The following is a 21,396-nucleotide window of genomic DNA, read 5'->3' as shown; positions in this document are numbered from 1 at the left end:
ATATAAAATTATAAATATATAAATATAAATATATATTCGTTATATAATATATATAATATATATTCGTTCATATAATTCATATAAACGAAGTTTCACTACATTTTAAATATATTTAATTGTTCAAATTATTTATACAAAACTAATATATAAAAATTTATATTTTTATTATATATATATATTATATATTGTGGACACGATCTGGATAAATCAATTCTAGAGACCAAAATAAACACAAAAATTGATATATAAAAATACCAATTAAGGCTTGTTTAGTAAGTTATAAATAATAAAAATTTGCGAAACGAAACAATAAGATAAAGTAAACAATTTTATCTCCATCATCTATCTCTCTAATTTCATCTCACCTCTAATACAAGCATAATTATAATAAATTATTATTATTAATAAATAAATTTCAATCAATAATTTTGTGTATCAATTTTTATATTTATTTTTGGCTGTAGAATCGATCTTCCAAATTCTAAAGATTTCTACTAATGTATATTAATATTCTATACAATATACTATACATGTATACATGTATAGAAAATAATTTTCATGTAACACATTTACAATAGTACATTTATAGGCTAGTATTGTATATTATTGATTTTCGAAGACTGTTAACATAACGGAATATTCTAAATCACTTTGACTGACAACCATTTATGTGTTTATTTTAAAATAGTTTCTTTTCATCAGACACATGTTAACATACAAAGTATTTCAGTTAATTTGATCATTTTGAATAACTATTAAACGATATTTTTAACGAAACGAATAAAATTATATCGTTTAAACTTTTTTTAACGAAAATTGAAACATGAAATTTTTTTAAAAAATTAAGACAAAATTTAATTTTCTTTTAATAATCTTAATTTTTTTAAATAAAAAAAATTTTTTTTTTATTTAAAAAAATATATTTTTTATATCGTAAGTAATATATTACGACTGATATATAATATATATCAGTAATATATTTTATCAAATTATCATTATCATTGTCAAATTCTACATAAAAATATATTGACTTTTATATATTCTAAATAAATTATATATATAATATATATATTTTATATATATTATATATAACGATATATTTTATATATATTTTATATATTTTATAATATATCGTTCTAAAATTAACGATATATTAACAATAATCATTAATATATACTTATTATCTGGAAATTAAAATAAAGTGTTTAAACTGATATCTTTGAACTTTAATACAACAATATAATTAATGAAGAAATATCATTTTTAATTACTTGTGAAATAAATGTACTATGCTTATTACTATGTTTGATATTTTTTTATATTAATAATGAATTAAGTATATTTTATTTTTTAAAAATTTTCTAAAAAAAATCTAGTAAAATAAGATCTAATAGTTATGAAAATTTTCACTGCAATTGCGATTTTCCATTCATTGAAAAATTATCTCTACAATACTTATCGTAATTCTTTTATATAATATACTAAGAAAACTATGATGCTAAAATTATATCGATAAATGAATATGTATATCTTAACAAAATCTTGTAATAATATCTTTAAAAAGATTTTTATATTTTCATTCTATTAAATGTCCATCAACAAAAATATATAATCTAAGTTTGTCATTAAGTATACCATGTATTAATATTGTTAATCAATTTGTCTAATGCAAACATACCACGTATTAATATTGTTAATCAATTTGTCTAATGCAAACATCGTTTTGAGATCAATAATATGTATTTTTTAAATTAACTCTTCATAATTATTAAAAATCAGCTTATTTGTAAAACATTTATAGAAAAGAATTTATTACTTGTTGCAAAAGTTTTTGACAAGTGTTTATTGAAATTGAAAGATATCAGTTCGAACATCTATTTTAATTTCCAAAAATATATTAAAAATTATTTTGTTAATATATTGTTAACTAATATATAATATATCGTTATTAGATTAGGTTAGAACATATCAATACATTTTTATTTACAATTTCATACTCTATCTAAATATTTGTATTTATAATACAAAAAATAAATCATTCCATTTAAAAAAATCGAAATGATTTTGAAATTTTTGAAATGCTTTCAATTACAAAAAAAAGTGTATATAAGATGTACTCTTCAAAGCTATTTAAATTTTATATTTTATAATTTTCATAAATATTTCATAATTATTCCAGATGGTTAAATTAATTGAAATGCCCTGTATATATATGTGTATATATATATATATATATTTCGTATAATAAATATAAAATATAAATATAAATATAAAATATATAATGATAAATATAAAATCTAAATAAAAATCTAATTTAAAATATAAAAATAATACAATAATGATTGAATTATAAAAATTTCATATCGTTTAATAAAAAAAATAAAACTGAGAAAAAATTATAGAAGATGAATAATTAAATAAATTTCGTCTTAAATTTATTAACATTGAAACGATTAAATAACATAATTTAATTTGTTTTAATAAATTAAAAAAAATTATGTTAAAAATATTTAATATAATTTATATTTAAAAAAATTTTAATATTGATCAATATAATTTCAAATGCTATTATATTTTTAATATGTTTATTATAATAAAATATGAGTAATAAAAAAATAAAATATATATCTCTAATTATAGAATAAAATAGAAATAAAATAGAAAAAATATAGAATAAAATAGAAAATATGAATAATTAATTAGTATCAATATTTTATGTAAATAAAATAATTATTTACATTGAATATAATATATAATTATATTGAAGTATTATATAACAGTATTATATAACAGTATTATATAGAATTTTATATATAACAGTATATAAAATTTTTAAAAATCAAAAATAATTGTAATAATAATAATTTTATAAATAATCAAATTCATATTTAATTCTATATTTAAATATAATAATAAATAAATTAATGTAAAAATTTTAATTTTAAAAAAATTAATTTCATAAATAATTTCATAAATGAAATAAAAAAGTACTAAAGAAATATTTAAACATAAATAATTATTTCGTTACAATTGAACTACCACTGTACTCACGGACAGACTTCGATCGACTGATATAACTAATAGAATATGTATGTAATTTTTGGTATTAAATATAGATAACAGATTGGTATTAAATATAGATAATTAACAATTCTTTATAGAGAAGTCTCAGTTATAAATTGATATATAAACAAAATGTACATATAGACAGAATTCAATATATATGATTTTTTACAAATAACTTGAAAACTAAAGTCATCGCTAATTATAAAAAATTTTAATATTAATCACATTTCAAATTCAGAATATTTAAAAAATGGAAGAATATTCATTAACTTAAGATTTCTGAATTATAATATATAATAATTTGACTTTTTTTCTTGCAAAAATTTTCATTACGGCCTTATTAACAAGTTATTAATAAAAAATATTGACCAATTTCAAAACATATAGTTGAGCTACAATGGCTACGTGTTATCGATTGAATACGAACAAATCCAAATAACATATATGAAAAAAAGTGTATTGAATTGTATTGTTTATTAATTGTTCATAATATAATTCAATATAATTTTTTTATTGATAAAAAAATATTTGTTATATTCAATATATTTTTTTCGATATGTATTATTTGTTTGTGTTCGCCAGCAAGTAGCCAATGCTACTGGTTTGATGAGATTATAGATGCATTTCGTGATTGGTCAATTTTTATTAATAACTCATTAACAAAATTATAATAAAATATTAAAATAAATAATTAAAATAAAATATTAAAATTTTTACAAAAAAAATGTTTAAAATTACCTTAGTTAACGGATATTTCCATATTTTTGAGAAACTCTGTATGTAAAGAAAAATGATATTCTGCAACATACTTCAAACTCTAAAATCGATAAAAAAAGAGCTAATCAATAGATTCACTATATTGTATTTATATCTTTAATATAATGTTCAATTTAATAAAAATTTGAAATCTTTTAGAGTAAATAGTAAAATATAATAAAATTTTATAGTAAATATGTGTACATATAGATATGTATTTATTAAAAATGCATATAATGCTGCCATCTTTCAATTTTTCTTATATACTAATCATATCGATTTCTTTAGATCGATAAAAACGAGAGAAATATTATCGATTATTTTTTTTGTGTAACATTTGTTTCTAAAAACAATTGTTCGTTTGTGATATAAAGATATAAATACATTATAAAATATTTATTTATATATTTATAAATAATTATGTCATGCATATTTTAATTACTATAAAGAATTAAGAAATACTGTAAGACTTTATAAGAAAGTAAAATGATATACAAAAAATCACATAGGGTTTTTTATTGCTGCAAAAATTACATACATATTCTATTAGTTATATCAGTCGATCGAAGTCTGTCCGTGAGTACAGTGGTAGTTCAATTGTAACGAAATGTTTGGTAAGTTTCGTGATTTTATTTTAAAATATATAATTTGTAAAATTTATTCTATTTTATTATATTTTGTTTGTTTCTAATATTTTTTATCGTTCATTTGATACATTTTGTAAAAATATATTCCCTAATATTTCCTTTTTATTTATATCAGGTTGTTGTTGGTGTTGTTCAGCTTTGCGTCCACGATATAAAAGACTTGTCGATAATATTTTTCCAGTAAATCCTCAAGTAAGTTTTATATTTTTAATATCTATAAAAAGTGTTTATAATTTTTGTATATTTTCTTTTTTAATGACTTTTCATATATTAATACACAAAATAATACATAATACATAATATAGATAATTATTTAAATATAATTTATTTTTTAAAAATATATACATATAATTTTTTTATTAAATAAAAACATTTATTAAAATGTAATTAATTTATATAATTATATTTTGTATATTTATATTTATATGTCTTATAACATTATTCTAAATTAATCGAATTTTTTATTTAATAATTCTAATTTACAAATGTTCTATTTAAATAAAAATGTATCATTATAAAAAATTAAATTTTAATAGTGTATTATAAATTTATGTATGTAAGTAAAAAAAAATGAATTGAGCAATAAATTTATAATATACCATTAAAATTTAATTTTTAATTCAATAGTTTTAAATATTAATTTTATATAATATCATAAATGAACATCAATATTTTTAATTTATTTTTAATAAATTAATTTTTATAATTAGGATGGCTTAGTGAAAAATAATATGGAAAAACTGACCTTTTATTCATTAAGCAGTCCAGAAAAACTAGACAGAATTGGAGAATATTTATTTCAAAGAGCTTCCAGAGATATTTACAGGTATGATAAAAAGAATCTAAATAAAAATTACATATAACTAATCTAATAATTATAAAAAGTGCATACTCATATAATTAATTCTTACTACTTCTTGTAGTAAATTCTTATTTATTTATATATTAGTCGTACAAATAGTTATATGTTATTAATCAATTATTTTGCAAAATCTTATTTAAATGTATTAAATATCTTCATATTTGAATATAAAAATTTTAAAATAAACACATTTATAATATAGGAGAAGAAATGGATTTGTGGTCATTGCAATGGAAGCAATGGATCAACTTTTAGTAGCATGTCATGCTCAGACTTTAAATTTATTTGTTGAAAGTTTTTTAAAAATGATACAAAAATTATTAGAATCTACAGATCCACAATTACAAATATTGGCAACACAATCTGTAAGTTTCATTAAGTAATTTAAAATAATATATTATATTTATATGTATATCATATATATTTATATATTTATCATATAAAATTTCTCATATTTATATATGTATATATATTTATATATGAGAATTTTATTTAATTTATTAAAAGTAATTTCATTTTTAACATCTTTCAATTCAGTTGAACAAAGTGCTGGCTTCTTCTAGTTTGTCCGGTTTGCCAACATCGAGCAAGATACGCCGTCTTATCACACACGTTACGATTTCTTTGTATCAAAATACTCTGCAATGTGCCACTCAAACCACAATGATCCTGCAATTCGCAAACAGATAAGACTTGCTGGAATTCAGGGATTACAAGTATGATTTTATTATATTCACACATCTGTAACTATAATTTAATAAATATATTTTATATTTTATATATTAAAATCGAAATTGGATATATATTTATTTTAAAAATATAATATATTATAATTAGTATACAATTAAATATTAAAATATAATTAATTTATTATTATATGTTTTTATTAAAACTAGTGAATTAAAATTAATATAGGGTGTCGTAAGAAAAACACTTTCTGATGATTTGGTAGAAAATATTTGGGAACCTGTACATATGGATAAAATTGTTCCATCATTATTATACAATATGCAGAATTCAAGGTGATATAAAATGAATACATATGTAATAATTGATTACTATTTATTTATTTATTATATAATAATTTTATTTAATTAAAAGGTATTCTAGCAAAGAAGATACAACACAAAGTAATCCTACAGAACAATCTGATCCACCACAATTTGCAGAAACTTGTATGCGAGAATTAGTTGGACGAGCATCATTTGGTCATATTAGATGTGTTATTAGACCTGTTTTAAGGTTTGTTTTTAATTAATAATAATTAATTATTTAGAATTTAAGATTTGTTATTTAAAGTATAAATTATCTCATGCATAAAATAGTCTAATAATTTTGAATATTTTCATTATTTGTAATAATATAAAAAAATTTTATATTGTTATGTATATTATGATATTTTTGTTTGATATAAGGACATAATATAATGTATTTTTATATGAATGAGCGTATTGAAACATGGATTTTAAAGTCATTTGCATTTTTTTGTCTAAGATGCTGTAATTTTTTTTATATCTACGTAGCCGGTTTTAAGACCAAAAGACTATTAAAATCAAATCTTATATAATATCTTTATTATTTTAGAGAAAATGTACAAAACCATTTACAAAATTGCAAGTTTTGAATTATTATTGAATACATACATTTTATTTATTTTTTTTTAACGTAATTTATTCTTGATGAATAATATTTTTAAGACTTCTCTCCAAAAAATCCAATGACGTTAAATCAAAAGATCAGTTTTGATTCTGTTCGATTTTCATCTATTTAAGTAAAGCTCATTTAAAGTATTTCTTATTTTTCAAATATAATGCATTGAGCATCCGTTATGTTGTAATCATATTGTTTGATGATTATTTAATGAATTAAAAATGCAGCATGTGTTGAAATAAACTCAAAGAATAAAATATGCATATGATTCAATAATTCAAAGTTGCAACTTTGCATTGTCATAAATAGTCAACATTTTGAATATCTTTTCTAAAGTAAAGAAAACTATTTTGTAAATAGATTTTAGATTATAGATAGATTAACTTTAAATGACTTTAATAATAATTCCTTAAATTGATTAAAGCCGACTATTACATATGAAAAAATAGCATCTTGACTAAAAATGCAGATGATCTTGAAATGTCTTGAATATATCTATTCATACAAAAAATATATCATATTATTTTTTTTTCATGAAATGAAATAAAATTTATTCAAATAAAGAAGATATTACAAAAGTATTATTACAAATAATGAAAATATTCAAAGTGAACAAAATTTCATTGGAATATCCTGTATATTTTTTCTTAAAAATAAAAATAATATTTATTACAAATAATAAAAATAATAATATAAAAATTATTTGCAGACATTTAGATAATCATCAATTATGGGTTCCTAATTATTTTGCAATTCATACTTTTAGAATTATTATGTTTTCAATTCAGGTTAGTACACAATCAATAAATATTATTATTTAATAAGTATTAATTAATAAGTATTTAAAAGAGAAAAGTATATAATTATTATCAAAAATTTTTAGTCACAATATTCTTATACAGTTGTGGAAGCATTAATGACTCATCTTGATGATCATTCGAAATCGTCTCCCAAAATTCGAACAAGTATAGCTGACACCTTGTCTAAAATTATTTCAATTGCAGCTGGTGAAAGTGTTGGTATGTTTTAATAAAAAATAGTAAAATAAAATATATATTTGTATTATAAAATTAGTAACAATAATATTTTTTAAAGGTCCTTCTGTTTTGGAAATAATAAATTCTCTATTATCTCATCTTAGAATTAGCGTAACAAGAAATCAATCTTCAAGTAATGATGAACAATTATATCAAGAGGCACTTATTAATGCTCTTGGAGAATTTGCAAATCATCTTCCAGATTACCAGAAAATAGAAATTATGATGTTTATAATGAGTAAAGTTCCATATAGTCAACCAGATCGTATAGTTTCAGTTGGTAAAGGAGATGTATTACTTCAAAGTATTCTTCTAAAATCTCTTTTAAAAGTAATTATGTATAACACAAAAAAAATACATGGGCATACATGCGTGCGCGCGCATGTGTGTGTATGTGTACATATATACATTATATATATTATTTTTATAAATATATTTTAGGTTGGCACAAAATATCAAACTATACATTTAAATACAACATTTCCACCAAGTTTTTTGGAACCATTGTTAAGAATGTCATTGGCAGCAGATGCTGAAATGCGACTTTTAGTACAAAAAATCTTTCATACTTTAATCGATAGGCATCAAAATATTACAAAACTCGCAAAACCCACGTAAGTTTTAATTTGTTAATAACAAATATTTTTAATTATTATGATCAAATGAATTGAATCATTTTAAACACAATTTTACATTTAATAGGGTAAATGTTGCGCAACTTGATCTTACCATTGAAAAAGCATCCAGACCAGATGTGATCTTTATTCGTAAACATGGCCCTGAAATCTATTTAGCATTATACGAATCATTAGAATTGGCAAGTAATAAAGTTGAAAACGTGGAGTCTATATATACAACATTGGCATTACTTGCTGTAGAATTGGCTTCAGAAGAAACAATATTAGAATTGCTAAGATTAGTACTGAGTCTTCAGGATTTATCTTTAACAAGTGGCCAAATCAGTATTTCGTTAAAATTTAATTTGCACTCCATTGTCATAAGTTTGCTTGTACTAATATCTTATGTTTGTAATATTACTTCACTCATGGATTACGCAAATAAAGTAAGTTACAACTTATTTCATTCTACACATGTGATAGTTTTGGTTTTTTTAAATTTTATTTTTTTTTTATTTTTAAGATTGTAGAAATACGGCGAAAGGAAGCATCTCATCTTTTACCTGATTTACAATCTCAGTATGATATTGGCTTATCTTCTAGATTACTACCCATTCTATTAGTCGATCAAACCGTTTTAAGCGAATGTTTAAAAGGAGCTGGACTTGACAGCGGAAAATTGCAACAAGGATCTGGTTATAATAGTATTTCATTACAACATCGGTAATATTAATTATTCTAATTTAAATTTTCATTTTCTTATCTTATTAGTTATAATATTAAAAATTATTAAAATTTTATGTTTCTCTTTTTAGTCATTCGTGGGTCGATAGCGGAAGAAATTCATTAGGCGATATTAATTCTGGTACTGCAGAATTAGATAGTGGTGGTTCGTCTCCTGGTGTTCAAAAAGTATATCTTTGCATATATTTTTAATTTATTTGTATTTTTCTAATGATTTATTTTTTATAAAATAATGTTTTTTTTTTTTAGAAATTACCAGGAGAAGAGTTGACTTTTGAAAGTATGAAACGAATTCTAACTGAAAATAACAATAATCATGTAATGGAAGAAGAAAAACGATTACAGTTATCGCATTTTTTTAGAAACGCACCATTTCAAGATTTGGTATCAAAAACACAACCAAAGGTATAATAATAATAATTATTATTATCTTATTACTTTATTTTATTATAAAAATAATCTAAAAATAAATAATTTTATAGCATGATGTTTTACAAAGTAAACTATCAGAAATATTTAACACATTATCCGTTGATCCACGAAATTCAAGTCAACCAGGACCACCAATAGATACTAAACCAAATCAAGCTCCAGCTTATGAAATACATTTCCCAGAGTTGTTTGTTTATTAAAATAATCTTTCTTTATTATGATTTTTATTATGATATTTTTATTAAGTTAGACTTTATATAATTATGTCAATTATAATCGATTTAATTCATTTATACATTTTTATGTTAAAAAATGTAAAAAACAATATTTTTACATAGTTTATTCGATACATTTAATAAGTGCAATGATACTTAAAATTAATTATTTATATGTATATATATGTATTTTTTTTAATATTTATAAATTGTTAATATTTATTATTAATATTTATTTCTAATTTAAATTATTATTTCAATTTTAATAAATTTATTACGCAAAAATATTAAAAAAACAATTCAAAATTATTTTATTATTTATAATATGTAAACTAGTAATGTGCAATTTACAAAATAATCTCTTTTGAAAATTCATATAATTTAATGTGTTTATATATCAATATCAAATTGATATACATAAATATTACATATTTATAAATTACATAATATATTTCAATGTTATTTTATTAACAAGATTTGCTTTAATAATTGCCTAATATAATATAATATAATTTTAAGTATAATATAATATTGTATATAATTAAAAAAACTTTAACAAAATTAAATATTCAAAATAAATCAAATTTATTCAAAATTGTATATATATATAAATTTAAAAAATTTAAATAGTAGATAAATGTAATTATGGGTTAATAAATATATTCATATATTTGAAGACAAGACAGTTTTTTTTTTATTGAATATTTCTGTGTAAATGTTCATACTATTACATTACCATTATTACAGTATTTCTTTTTGCATCATTGAAAGATTTTGTACAAAATATCCAGGTGATTGTTTATCAAGTACTAAGTAATTGGAATGAACACAGATTATTCGAATTATAATTTGAATGCTTCAAAATTTATTTTAATTCAATTACTCATAATATAGGAAGTAGTCTCAAAATGAATAGTATAAATTTTAATTCAATTATGACATAAAAGTGTGAAAAAAATATTTTAATATCTCACATCATATAATTGGTCATTGATGATTTCTGAGATTTTTAACTTTAATTTATAATTTATATAACTATGCAATAATGAAATGAATTAAAATCTTAATATTTTTTTTTTGTTTTTACGAGCAATTAAATTAATATACGAGACATACACTCTCGTGCAATGACTATTTAACATAATATAATTTGAAGCATTTAATTATCTGTGATTCCGATGTGTGCGGTCAATTTGATATACTTGAAAAACACTTCAAGGCTCCACCTTCAATAATTCCACATCAAAGATGAGAACAGCATTTGGAGGAATAGTGTATCTATGTCAAGGATAATATTAGAATAAATTTTTTTTATATAATTAATAATACAATTAAATATTATATTATTAAAAAATTCATTTAAGAGCAATAATAATGGCAATAAAAAGCATTATTATAATAGTTAATTTAATAAATTAATAAATTTCACGAAGTATGAAATTTATTTTATTATGCTTTTTCTCTAAATTTAATTCTGAAATTATGCGTATAATAATATTAGAAATATTTATCGTTGTATTAAAGGATATACTCCAGGATGTCCTCGACTACCATAGGCAAAATCTGGTGAACAAGTTAACCTAGCACGTTCTCCAACACACATTTTAGCAACTCCTTGGTCCCAACCTTTAATAACTTCTCCTTTACCTATTTTAAATTTAAATGGTACCCCACGGTCCCTGCTTGAATCAAATTTTTTTCCATTGTCAAGAGTACCTATCAAATATTTAATAGTTAAAATTTCAGAATTTAAAATATTCTATTAATAAAACAAAACTACTTTACTTAATAAAGATATTATAATGTAAATATATTTTAATATGTACATAAGTTTGAAAAACAATATAAATCTGATTGTTTGTTTTTAAAATTACTATCAATATATATATATATATATATATATATATATAATTTAATATATATGATATATACGAAATATTTTGAAAATATTTACCTGTATAATGAACAACTACAGTCTGTCCAGTTTTCGGATATGTCTGGCCTATATAGACAAAATATTCGAAGAAATTTGCATTATAAATGAAAAATATAAAGTACTAAAACGTTTTATATTTTTTAACTATATTAAATAAAAATCGAAATCATTTTATTTGAAACGGAATAATTCGAAAAATCTATGCTTTTAGATTTGCAAATAAATTTTCAGGTTGTAAATAAATCTCACCGACTAAATTTTCCGGCATATTTTAATAGTAATACAATTAAGAACATTTATTTGAAATTGAACAGAAAAATAATTATCAAAATATGATTTGAAAATAAATTGAATAGAAAGAAACAACAATTAAAAAATAAAAGCGAAGAATCATAGAATAATCGTGAACAGAATAATTACCGTCTCCAGGAGAAAGAACTTCCACATCCACGCCCATGACTATATATTTTACGTCACAAAAATCGAAATCCTAATAAAGAAATAAGTAATTTTTGTTATACAAAGTCAATCAGTTTTTACCGTTAATTAGAATTCGCATAAATGTGATTCTTATAGCTGTAAAAAATGATGCTGTTCAAAGCCTTTCGATGAATATAACAAGGTATCCTAAGATACCCTCGGGAAAGAAATTTTAACTATAAAAGCCGTCGTTAGGTTCGCTGCACGTTAGATCTTCCGGTTAATATAATCGATGCGAACATTTCCGATTCCGTTAAATTTAAAATAAATATTATTTCATATTACACGAATACTCATATTTATTTTATCCGATATGAATTTATAAAATTTAAATAAATAATAGTTATTTATTTGTTAATCATTTTTAATATATTATATAATGTTTAAAAAAATAGCACGATCAATTATTACAAACATTGCATTAATAATTAATAATATTAACACAAAAAAACACAAGTTCTTAATTCTATTCTTTATTTCTATTTTATTTATATATAAATTAATAAATGAATAATTAGATATTCTATTACAATATCTTAATCTAATAATATCTAATTTATCATATAAAATTATTGACAGATAATTATATTACAAATTTATATAACAAAAAATATATTTACAAATCATTTACATTAAGAACTCTACAATAAAAATACATCTATAATATATTTAAATAAAAAACTATTTTTTCAATTATGCGTATAAAATTACAAATTTAATATTATATTATATTAATATAGATATTTGTATTAATATATATAATATATAAAATTTATAAAATATATATAGATATTAAAAAAAATCAATATATTAAAAAAATATATCCAAATCTAAATAAATTTGTTCATTATATACTTCCTTAAAAATAAATTAAAATAAAATATATTATAATAATATATTATTTATATAAAAATTAAAAAATAGATAAATTGATACGCTTGAAAAATAAGTACAGTTTCGTTGCCGCAAAATTAACTCTTTTTATATATCTTATATAAATTTTAAATTTAATAGAATCTTAATTATCAGTTAATGTTAAATGGTAAGCACCATAAATTATAGATATAAATTCTAAGGAATTCAATTAGTATTTTTTAAATACTTTTCTACTTCAGAGTATAAGATACAATATTATAATACTCAAGTAAATACTAATTATGATTCTTTTTTCTTTGGAGTATATATTCTTTCTAATAAAGCTAATGATATATTTCCAGGTATTCTTTGATGTTGACTTATTAAATTATTGAGTGCATCAGCAACCTAAAACAGAAATAATATTTATTTCGTCCCATATATTATTATTTATATTATTATGTTTATTTTATTTAGAATAAAATAAAATTATAAAATTTTAGTAGTTGTGTTTATTACCTTTATTTGTAACTCTTCCGGTGTAAGATTTTCATCATATGAAATTGGTTTACCAACATATGTGGTCAATTTTACAGGAAAACCACCATAGATAGGTACAAAAGGAAATCTAGTAGCAGCATATATTCTTAACCACATTCTTCTGCCCCAACTGATCGTTCTAAATGCTTCTCTAACATTTTTTGTAAATAAAGGTATTATGCACTGTTAATACAAAAATATTAGTATTTTATAACAGTAATATATATAAATTATGATTATATAAATGATTATGACTATATCATAATATAATCATATATATGTGTATGCATGTATCATATATACATATATATCATACAAGATATTAATACATTCATGGGATATTTTTGGAGAACTAATTTTAGAGGTCAAATATAAGAAAAAGTCGTTTATTTATTAAATTATAAATAATTAAAATTTGATAAAAACAAGATGGAAATAGAACAAGGCTATTTTATCTCTGTTACGCCATCGTCGTTTTCGTCTGATTTTATTTAACGCAAAATTATATTGTTTATAATTTAATAAATAAATTTCAATTGACATTTTCGTATATCAACTTTTCTCTTTGGTTTCTAAAATCAATCTTCCAAACTTTTCTATAAATATATTAATTCTATATATATATATATGTATATGTATAAATATACATAATAAAATAACTTACCACTTTAGCATCCAATGCAACTTTTGCAAAACCTACTCGTTTTTTCCACATTAATTGATAATAAGAATCTCCAAATTGAGCTTCATATACACCACCAGGTGAAATGGCAAGCATATTACCTTCTTTTAAAATAGCAGAGCATGTTTGAACTGTACCAGGTATAACTTTTAATACATCAGAAATAATAGACCATCCAGGACATTTAAAAAGAAATCTATCCGCTACTGTATGAATTAATCTTGAATTTAAAAGTAATACTTTAGATATAAAATAATAAATATCTATAGGAATAGCTCCATGATAATACACAAAAAGTACTGGTTCATTTTGTGGTATATTTTCAATTCCAATTACTTCATATCCTACAAAATATGTATAAAAATATAGATGCTAAAATTAAATATATCTTATGAAAATGAATATATATTTAAATAATTTAATGCAACATACCGTACCAAATCCAACCATGAGCATCCCAAACTGCAGCTACTACATTACGAGCTGCATTTCTCCAATCTGTTTCATATGCATTTCTTAATCTAACTCTATTAAAATAAAATAAACTATTCGTTATAATATTTATTTCTAATATATACTCATATAATTACGACTTACCTATGTAACTTGTATACATATAATATTAATGCAGTTAAATATAATAATGCCACAATCACAAGAGGAAGTAAAAACGTTATCAAAAGCGGCATTAAAAGCCATGATAACCAAAGTGTAAAATCAACATCAATATATTCAACTAAAAAAATATATAAATTATTTTTAATATAATCATTATTATTATTTAATATCATATATTATATAATTTTCATAAAATGGAGAAAAAAAATAAATAAAAATTAAAAAAATAAATAAATATAACAAATATAAAAATTATAATAAAATTTATAAAATTATTTTTAAAATAAAAAAACATTATTATATATTATTAAGAAAAAAAATTATTCCATTATCTAAACATGCTTATAACATTATATATTTTTTCTTTGCATTTATTAACGTTCGTTTTCTTCTTAAATAAATAAAATTATATTATATCAATTTAAAATCATATATTTACCTATAATATCTTCTAAAATTTTTCGGAAATTAGATATTATGGAAAACATGTTTAAATTATGAAAAAGCGAAAATAATGATAAATATATTATAATTATGAAAAATCTAATGTTTCTTTATCAAACACCCACATATTCAATATCGATAACAAAACTTTACTCTACAATCTTTCATATTTTTTATTCCGTTCATTTATATTCTAAAATGACTATCTTTGATTGTTAATTGCCTCATAAATATTTCAATATGGGTTGTTTACATTTCATTTAAATAGATCACTTTCATTTACTATTTTAAAGCTTTTATAAAATACATAAATAATTTTAATTATTCTTTCAATGATATTGTATAAATTTTACTGTATATTTAAAATTTAAAAATTATTTTTATTTCTTTAAATACTCGATATAAACAATCACAAATACAACATTGAGCTAACAATATGTATAATTTACGATAATACATCAGATAATCGCAAATTAGTAGCTAACTTCATTTTACATAACTTTTAATTCATATGATCAAATAGAATAAATATTTCATTGTTTTATCACTGTATATTTAAATATTTATTATTTATAAAATAAAAATTTTTAAATTTTTATATCTTCGAATATATACAATTTATAATTTTCACTGAAATTTTCTGTCAAAAAGATCTCAAGAAACATATAATAATTTCACTGTACAATTCACTTCATATAATTTATTATTAATGAATTTTAAATTATTTTAATTAATTTTATTTTTTAAATAGCAATTAAATAGTTAATTCATAATTGTAAGATAAGTAAAATTATTACTTATTCTTAATTTTTAAAATTGTATTTTAACGAAAATAATTATAATTATATTACATACAAAAATAATGAAAATATTATAATTAAATACCGATAAATTAAAACAATTTTTATAATATAAATAATTTTTCAAGGAATATTTAAATTATATAATAAATTTATAATGATAATATTTATAAATATTTGAAGATGGCGCTGAAAAATTGGAAATAAAAATCAAGTAATAAAATTTAAATCACAAATTTAAAAAAAAAATTAATAAATATTTATTTAAAATATGAAATAATTGCAAATATTTATTTTAATCAAAATGTCAATAAATAAATTGGAAAATTATGAAAAAATATTTAATATCGATACGAAATTTGACAGCTTATTTTATTGGCGAATTTTCACATTAATTTTCACCATCACTATAAGCAGCGATTTCATGTAACTTTTATTCAATGCCAATAAGAGTGAAAAACGAAATAAAACCGTTTGCAAAGTGAATTTCGACTAGTATACATTTTTGTAGTAAAATCGCAAAATATTAAGAAAAATTGCTATGTAATTAAATTACTTTCACTATGTTACGTTTATTTTATCGTACTTTGAGAAAATATTTATAATCTTATCGCTTCGTTGTAAATATGTAACATTGAATTGTTTATGAATGTTGCTTCAGGTAGATTATTACTTTTGATTTCAAACGTATTTATATTATTATTATACGATATTATATATAATTTTACATGTCAATTTCCACTTGTACAACCTGTGTTTATTTAAAAACATTTCTTCGATAAAGTTTGTTACGATATATTTTCTAGTTTATAACGATGTACATTAACCAGTGGACGATCAACTTCATTACGACGTGTCAGTAGTTAACAAAATGGTCTTGCAATACGTTAACATTATATTTTAATCAGATAATATCAATGCTATTCAACATAGTAAAAAAAAATATTTAGATATACTTTTTCGATACATTTTTGAAATTTATTATCATTTTACTATAGAAATAGGAACGAATAATATATTATATAAAAAAATGTCTAAAAAGGTAATTAAATCAAAAACAATTTTAATGTATGATAAAATATAGTATATATATATATATATATATATATATACATATATATACCATGATATTATGCAATATCCTTTAAAATTTATTGCAAGTTGTACCAGTGATGTAATTATTAATTACTAATAATTAATCTATATATATATATATACATTTATATGTTATAAATATTATCATATATTAATATATATTTAAGTTATCAAATAAATTGATATTAAATAAATTTATTTTATAAACATTGATATTTGTTTTTTCAGATATAACATAGCGATGCAATATTGAAAATCTTATTTTATTGAGACAAAATGTCAGATAACAATTTACCACATATTTCATACGGACTCGATTCACCTGGTAGAATAGTACGCATAGAATCTAGTATCACAAGGCCTGCTATCGGTCGTCTTCCAAGTATAGAAGAAACATTGAGAAGACTTAGCACAAATCTAAGATCAGAAAGACAAATTAACGAATCAAATAGCGGTGGTAATAAATTAAGAAATTGATTAATTATATATATAATAATAATTGCTTTTTTATTAAATGTATGTATATAATTTCCTTAAATATTTTCTTAAATATTACAATATATATAAATAAAAATATATATAACAATGTATATTTATAAATATATATAACAAAAACTGATAAGTTAATATTTATAATTTGTATATAATTAAATAATAATAGTTTTAGAAAAAATTATCTACATATTATATTAATATAACTAAGATCTATATATTAATATTAATATAATAGTATTATTTGTTAAAAGTTATTGATTAATATTCTTGATTAAAGATATATCTGATGTTCAACCTCCAGCAATTGTATCAGATGAGGAACCATTACCTATCGTATTATCAGAATCTATAAACAAAGCACAACCAAATGATGCAATCGATGGGGCATCTTCTCTAAATCAACCAGATGTTAATGCACCAGTAATAAATACAGAAGATGAGTATGTATATTAATATAAATTATATTTTTATATAACAGATAACATTTCAACATATGATTTTTAATAAAATATTCTTTTATTATATAGTAAAAGATATTGTTGGGTATGTTTTGCAACGGATGAAGATGATGCAACTGCTTCATGGGTAAAACCATGTCATTGTCGTGGTACAACAAAATGGGTCCATCAAGGATGTATTCAAAGATGGGTCGATGAAAAACAAAAAGGACGCGCAGGTGCACATGTAGCATGTCCACAGTGTAATACCGAATATATTATCGTATATCCAAATATGGGTTAGTAATTATTTATATATTTAAATATCGTTTGATTTTTTATATATAATTATATATAAAAAAATATATATTACTATATTATTTCATTATAAATATACATATGTATATATTTATTTTATATTATTATATATTATCAGATAGATATATTATCCATAAGAAAGAACATTGGAAAAAATTGAATTGAAAATTATAAAAAAATGTTCTTACAATTGTTTGATATAAAGAAAACTTGTATGATAATAGTTTTTCCGCAGCTCGTTATTTTTTATAAAGATGCTTTAAGCTGTCAAAAAATCATTAGTTTAGTTTTATTAGTTTTCAAATTATTTAAAAATAATTTGAAATTTATAATTTATTATATGAAATATAAAAAACATGAAATAATATTTACTTGTTTATGTTTTAAATTTTTCATATATATTTTGCAAAATTCAAATTAAAATATCTTCTAAATTAGACTTTTTAATAAATAGTTTTTTCATATCAAGATATTTTTTGAAAGTATATTTATTTCAATTAGTGCTTGATTAAAAACATATATATCATCATATGATTTTCATGCATTCGATTATAATAAAACTTTAAATCATAATATATTTCTTTATAATTAATCTTCTATAAAAATATTTTTTTTACAACTTAAATTTTTTATTCTATATATATATTATTACAGGACCGTTAGTAGTCGTATTGGATACTATTGATGGAGTAATTTTCCGGATTTGTCCATTTATCGCAGCTAGTATACTTGCCGCATCTATATATTGGACTGCTGTAACATATGGTGCAGTAACTGTAATGCAAGTAGTCGGTCATAAAGATGGTTTAGCTATGATGGAACAAGCTGATCCTTTGGTATTACTAGTTGGTCTGCCAACTATTCCAATAATATTAATTTTGGGAAAAATGCTAAGATGGGAAGATCTTGCACTTAGTCTCTTAAGAAGACACGCATGTAAGGTTCCTATTTTGAGGCATTTCTTGCCCAGTAGGTACGTAAAAAAATTTATACGGAAATTTGAAATAAATTATACGTTTTATATAACGATGTTATTTTAGTTATTCCAGCGACGATAGAGCACAATCCGAAGATGTACCACCTATGAGCGATCCAATATCAGCAACTCGTATTCTTTGTGGTGCACTCCTATTACCTAGTATCGCTAGCATATGTGGAAAAATATTTTTTGAAAGTATACATTCTAACTTTCAAAGAACATTATTCGTATGTACTAAATATATCTATTATATCAATTAAATAATTATATTAACTTTTAGATTAGAAAATTAATTCATTTTTACAGGGAGGTATAGCATTTATAGTAATAAAAGGTGCATTCAAGATTTATCATAAACAACAACAATACGTAAGACAATGTCAACGTCGTATAATGGATTATACAGAAAATAATGTTGCATTATATAGAAGACAACAAAATTCTGAAACCAATCAGACAAGTTAAATTAAAACATTCAAAATATTCTTAAGGAATATCCTAATAATAAAACAATATATTTCAGTTTAGAAAAACTAAACATCATAGCGTACTTTTATCATAAAAACAATGTCCAGTATATTACTTTTACATAACAATATAAGTTTATGGGTACTTTAATCAGGTCTAACGATACATAAATTTATACATCTATATCACTCGATACGTGTGCGCATATTACATATACGTAATAATCAAAAATTATCATTTATATAAATATAATTAACGAATTATTATTTGTTCGAAGAGAAATATTCGATCGAAAAATAAGAAATCGTTCATTTTTCAAATTTAATTATTAGAAAAGTTTAATTATTTAAAAAGTACAATGACAATGTCCATTTATCTTTTTCCATATAATAAATAAGAATTAAGATACATCAATATTCTTAATTCGAATTTTCTTTATTCGAAACAAGTATACGAAGAAAAAATATCATTCATCGTTCTAAATCTATAGTTCGTTAACAACAAAAATTGTATTTTTTACGAACCAAACACGGCACAAGTTTTCCGTGCATCGACAAAAATAGACAAGATACGTTTTTAGCAATTATTCACATTTTTACTATTAATGTAAAAAGGAATACAATCTTTAGAAAAAAAATTTATTTCTATTATAGATAAGTTTTGAATTAGGGTATCGAATTATATATTAATATATGTCAAATAAAAAAGTTTTGAAATAAAACCTTATTTTATGTAAATGTTTTATTTGCTGTAAATATAAGAAATTCTAGTAAATATCAATTTAAATTATGTTTTTATACCTAAATAAAAAAATATATAATAATAATTTAAAATCGAAGCAAGCGTGTCAAATAATCGTCGAACAAAAACAAAAAATGAATAAATTAATTAGCTCAATTCGTTCTAACTCGACGACTCGTCGATGGTATACAGTTAATGCTACTATCGCGGCACGATAACTCTGCTTTCTACGATCGACAATTGTTTTTCGTATAATTTATTAACAAAGCCGAAACAAAAATTTTCGTAAAGAAAAAAATTACGTAAAATCATCTCAAGAATCATCGATTAAACTTTATCGGTAATTTCTGAGACACCTTATATATTAAAATCGATATATCAATATCGATATATACTGATTCATTGCTTATAATTTTTTAAAAGTTATAATTAAATAACTATATTTAAATTTAAGTTTAATTAGGAAATTATTAATATTAATA

General features: G+C 20.6%; 4 protein-coding genes across 7 annotated transcripts in view; 2 read left to right on the top strand and 2 right to left on the bottom strand.

The window, feature by feature from the left end:
- The window catches only part of LOC122715401 (protein EFR3 homolog cmp44E), an 11,838-nt gene extending 1,554 nt beyond the window's left edge, over positions 1-10,284 (top strand). The window contains exons 1-16 of one of the 2 annotated variants that reach the window (XM_043937559.1): positions 4,319-4,436; positions 4,585-4,661; positions 5,180-5,295; positions 5,534-5,696; positions 5,895-6,047; positions 6,247-6,353; positions 6,433-6,573; positions 7,691-7,769; positions 7,865-8,000; positions 8,077-8,348; positions 8,460-8,632; positions 8,721-9,081; positions 9,159-9,358; positions 9,451-9,547; positions 9,629-9,784; positions 9,862-10,284. In XM_043937559.1, the coding sequence (XP_043793494.1) occupies positions 4,430-4,436; positions 4,585-4,661; positions 5,180-5,295; positions 5,534-5,696; positions 5,895-6,047; positions 6,247-6,353; positions 6,433-6,573; positions 7,691-7,769; positions 7,865-8,000; positions 8,077-8,348; positions 8,460-8,632; positions 8,721-9,081; positions 9,159-9,358; positions 9,451-9,547; positions 9,629-9,784; positions 9,862-10,011 (2,388 nt within the window). In that variant the 5' untranslated portion in view covers positions 4,319-4,429 and the 3' untranslated portion in view covers positions 10,012-10,284. Of the gene's footprint in view, positions 1-4,318; positions 4,437-4,584; positions 4,662-5,179; positions 5,296-5,533; positions 5,697-5,894; positions 6,048-6,246; positions 6,354-6,432; positions 6,574-7,690; positions 7,770-7,864; positions 8,001-8,076; positions 8,349-8,459; positions 8,633-8,720; positions 9,082-9,158; positions 9,359-9,450; positions 9,548-9,628; positions 9,785-9,861 lie in introns of those variants that run through there. The other variant, XM_043937558.1, reaches the window with a different exon arrangement.
- A 412-nt stretch (positions 10,285-10,696) lies between these two features.
- On the bottom strand, positions 10,697-12,593 carry LOC122715418 (peptidyl-prolyl cis-trans isomerase Fkbp12). The gene is made up of 4 exons (XM_043937597.1): positions 12,383-12,593; positions 11,981-12,028; positions 11,556-11,742; positions 10,697-11,298 (listed from the first exon to the last, which is right to left on the bottom strand). Exons 1-4 carry the CDS (start codon positions 12,417-12,419, stop codon positions 11,241-11,243), a joined length of 330 nt encoding a protein of 109 aa, XP_043793532.1. The 5' UTR covers positions 12,420-12,593; the 3' UTR covers positions 10,697-11,240.
- Positions 12,594-13,367: 774 nt separating this feature from the next.
- On the bottom strand, positions 13,368-15,929 carry LOC122715456 (transmembrane protein 68). 2 transcript variants are annotated; one of them, XM_043937669.1, is made up of 6 exons: positions 15,577-15,929; positions 15,117-15,255; positions 14,952-15,046; positions 14,502-14,863; positions 13,817-14,020; positions 13,368-13,705 (listed from the first exon to the last, which is right to left on the bottom strand). In XM_043937669.1, exons 1-6 carry the CDS (start codon positions 15,623-15,625, stop codon positions 13,598-13,600), a joined length of 957 nt encoding a protein of 318 aa, XP_043793604.1. In that variant the 5' UTR covers positions 15,626-15,929; the 3' UTR covers positions 13,368-13,597. The 2 variants fall into 2 exon arrangements, with proteins under 2 accessions (XP_043793604.1, XP_043793605.1); XM_043937670.1 differs by having other exon boundaries at positions 15,707-15,929.
- A 903-nt stretch (positions 15,930-16,832) lies between these two features.
- LOC122715413 (E3 ubiquitin-protein ligase MARCHF5-like) lies at positions 16,833-20,239 on the top strand. Of its 2 annotated transcripts, XM_043937584.1 has the most exons (8): positions 16,833-17,042; positions 17,188-17,423; positions 17,705-17,933; positions 18,249-18,411; positions 18,499-18,707; positions 19,381-19,699; positions 19,767-19,932; positions 20,012-20,239. In XM_043937584.1, the coding sequence occupies exons 3-8, from the start codon at positions 17,753-17,755 to the stop codon at positions 20,168-20,170; spliced, it is 1,197 nt and encodes a 398-aa protein (XP_043793519.1). In that variant the 5' UTR covers positions 16,833-17,042; positions 17,188-17,423; positions 17,705-17,752; the 3' UTR covers positions 20,171-20,239. The 2 variants fall into 2 exon arrangements, with proteins under 2 accessions (XP_043793519.1, XP_043793520.1); XM_043937585.1 differs by lacking the exon at positions 17,188-17,423.
- Positions 20,240-21,396: the final 1,157 nt, after the last annotated feature.

Source organism: Apis laboriosa, unplaced genomic scaffold (assembly GCF_014066325.1).
Source record: "Apis laboriosa isolate Shangri-la unplaced genomic scaffold, ASM1406632v1 scaffold35_cov144, whole genome shotgun sequence".
Taxonomy (NCBI): Eukaryota; Metazoa; Arthropoda; class Insecta; order Hymenoptera; family Apidae; genus Apis; species Apis laboriosa.
The sequence above is the reverse complement of the archived record's forward strand: the minus strand, read 5'-3'. Positions and strand labels throughout refer to the sequence as shown.

Excerpts from the sequence above, each read along its gene's own strand:
- LOC122715413 (XM_043937585.1), top strand. The coding sequence starts at position 17,753 with ATGTCAGATAACAATTTACCACATATTTCATACGGACTCGATTCACCT. Across the intron at positions 17,934-18,248 it reads TAACGAATCAAATAGCGGTG|ATATATCTGATGTTCAACCT; the intron begins GTAATAAATTAA and ends TCTTGATTAAAG. Across the intron at positions 18,412-18,498 it reads GTAATAAATACAGAAGATGA|TAAAAGATATTGTTGGGTAT; the intron begins GTATGTATATTA and ends TTTATTATATAG.
- LOC122715418 (XM_043937597.1), bottom strand. The coding sequence starts at position 12,419 with ATGGGCGTGGATGTGGAAGTTCTTTCTCCTGGAGACG. Across the intron at positions 12,029-12,382 it reads AGTTCTTTCTCCTGGAGACG|GCCAGACATATCCGAAAACT; the intron begins GTAATTATTCTG and ends TTGTCTATATAG. Across the intron at positions 11,299-11,555 it reads AGTCGAGGACATCCTGGAGT|TATTCCTCCAAATGCTGTTC; the intron begins ATATCCTTTAAT and ends ACATAGATACAC.
- LOC122715456 (XM_043937669.1), bottom strand. The coding sequence starts at position 15,625 with ATGTTTTCCATAATATCTAATTTCCGAAAAATTTTAGAAGATATTATA. Across the intron at positions 15,047-15,116 it reads TATGTATACAAGTTACATAG|AGTTAGATTAAGAAATGCAT; the intron begins GTAAGTCGTAAT and ends TTATTTTAATAG. Across the intron at positions 14,021-14,501 it reads TTGCATTGGATGCTAAAGTG|TGCATAATACCTTTATTTAC; the intron begins GTAAGTTATTTT and ends TTGTATTAACAG.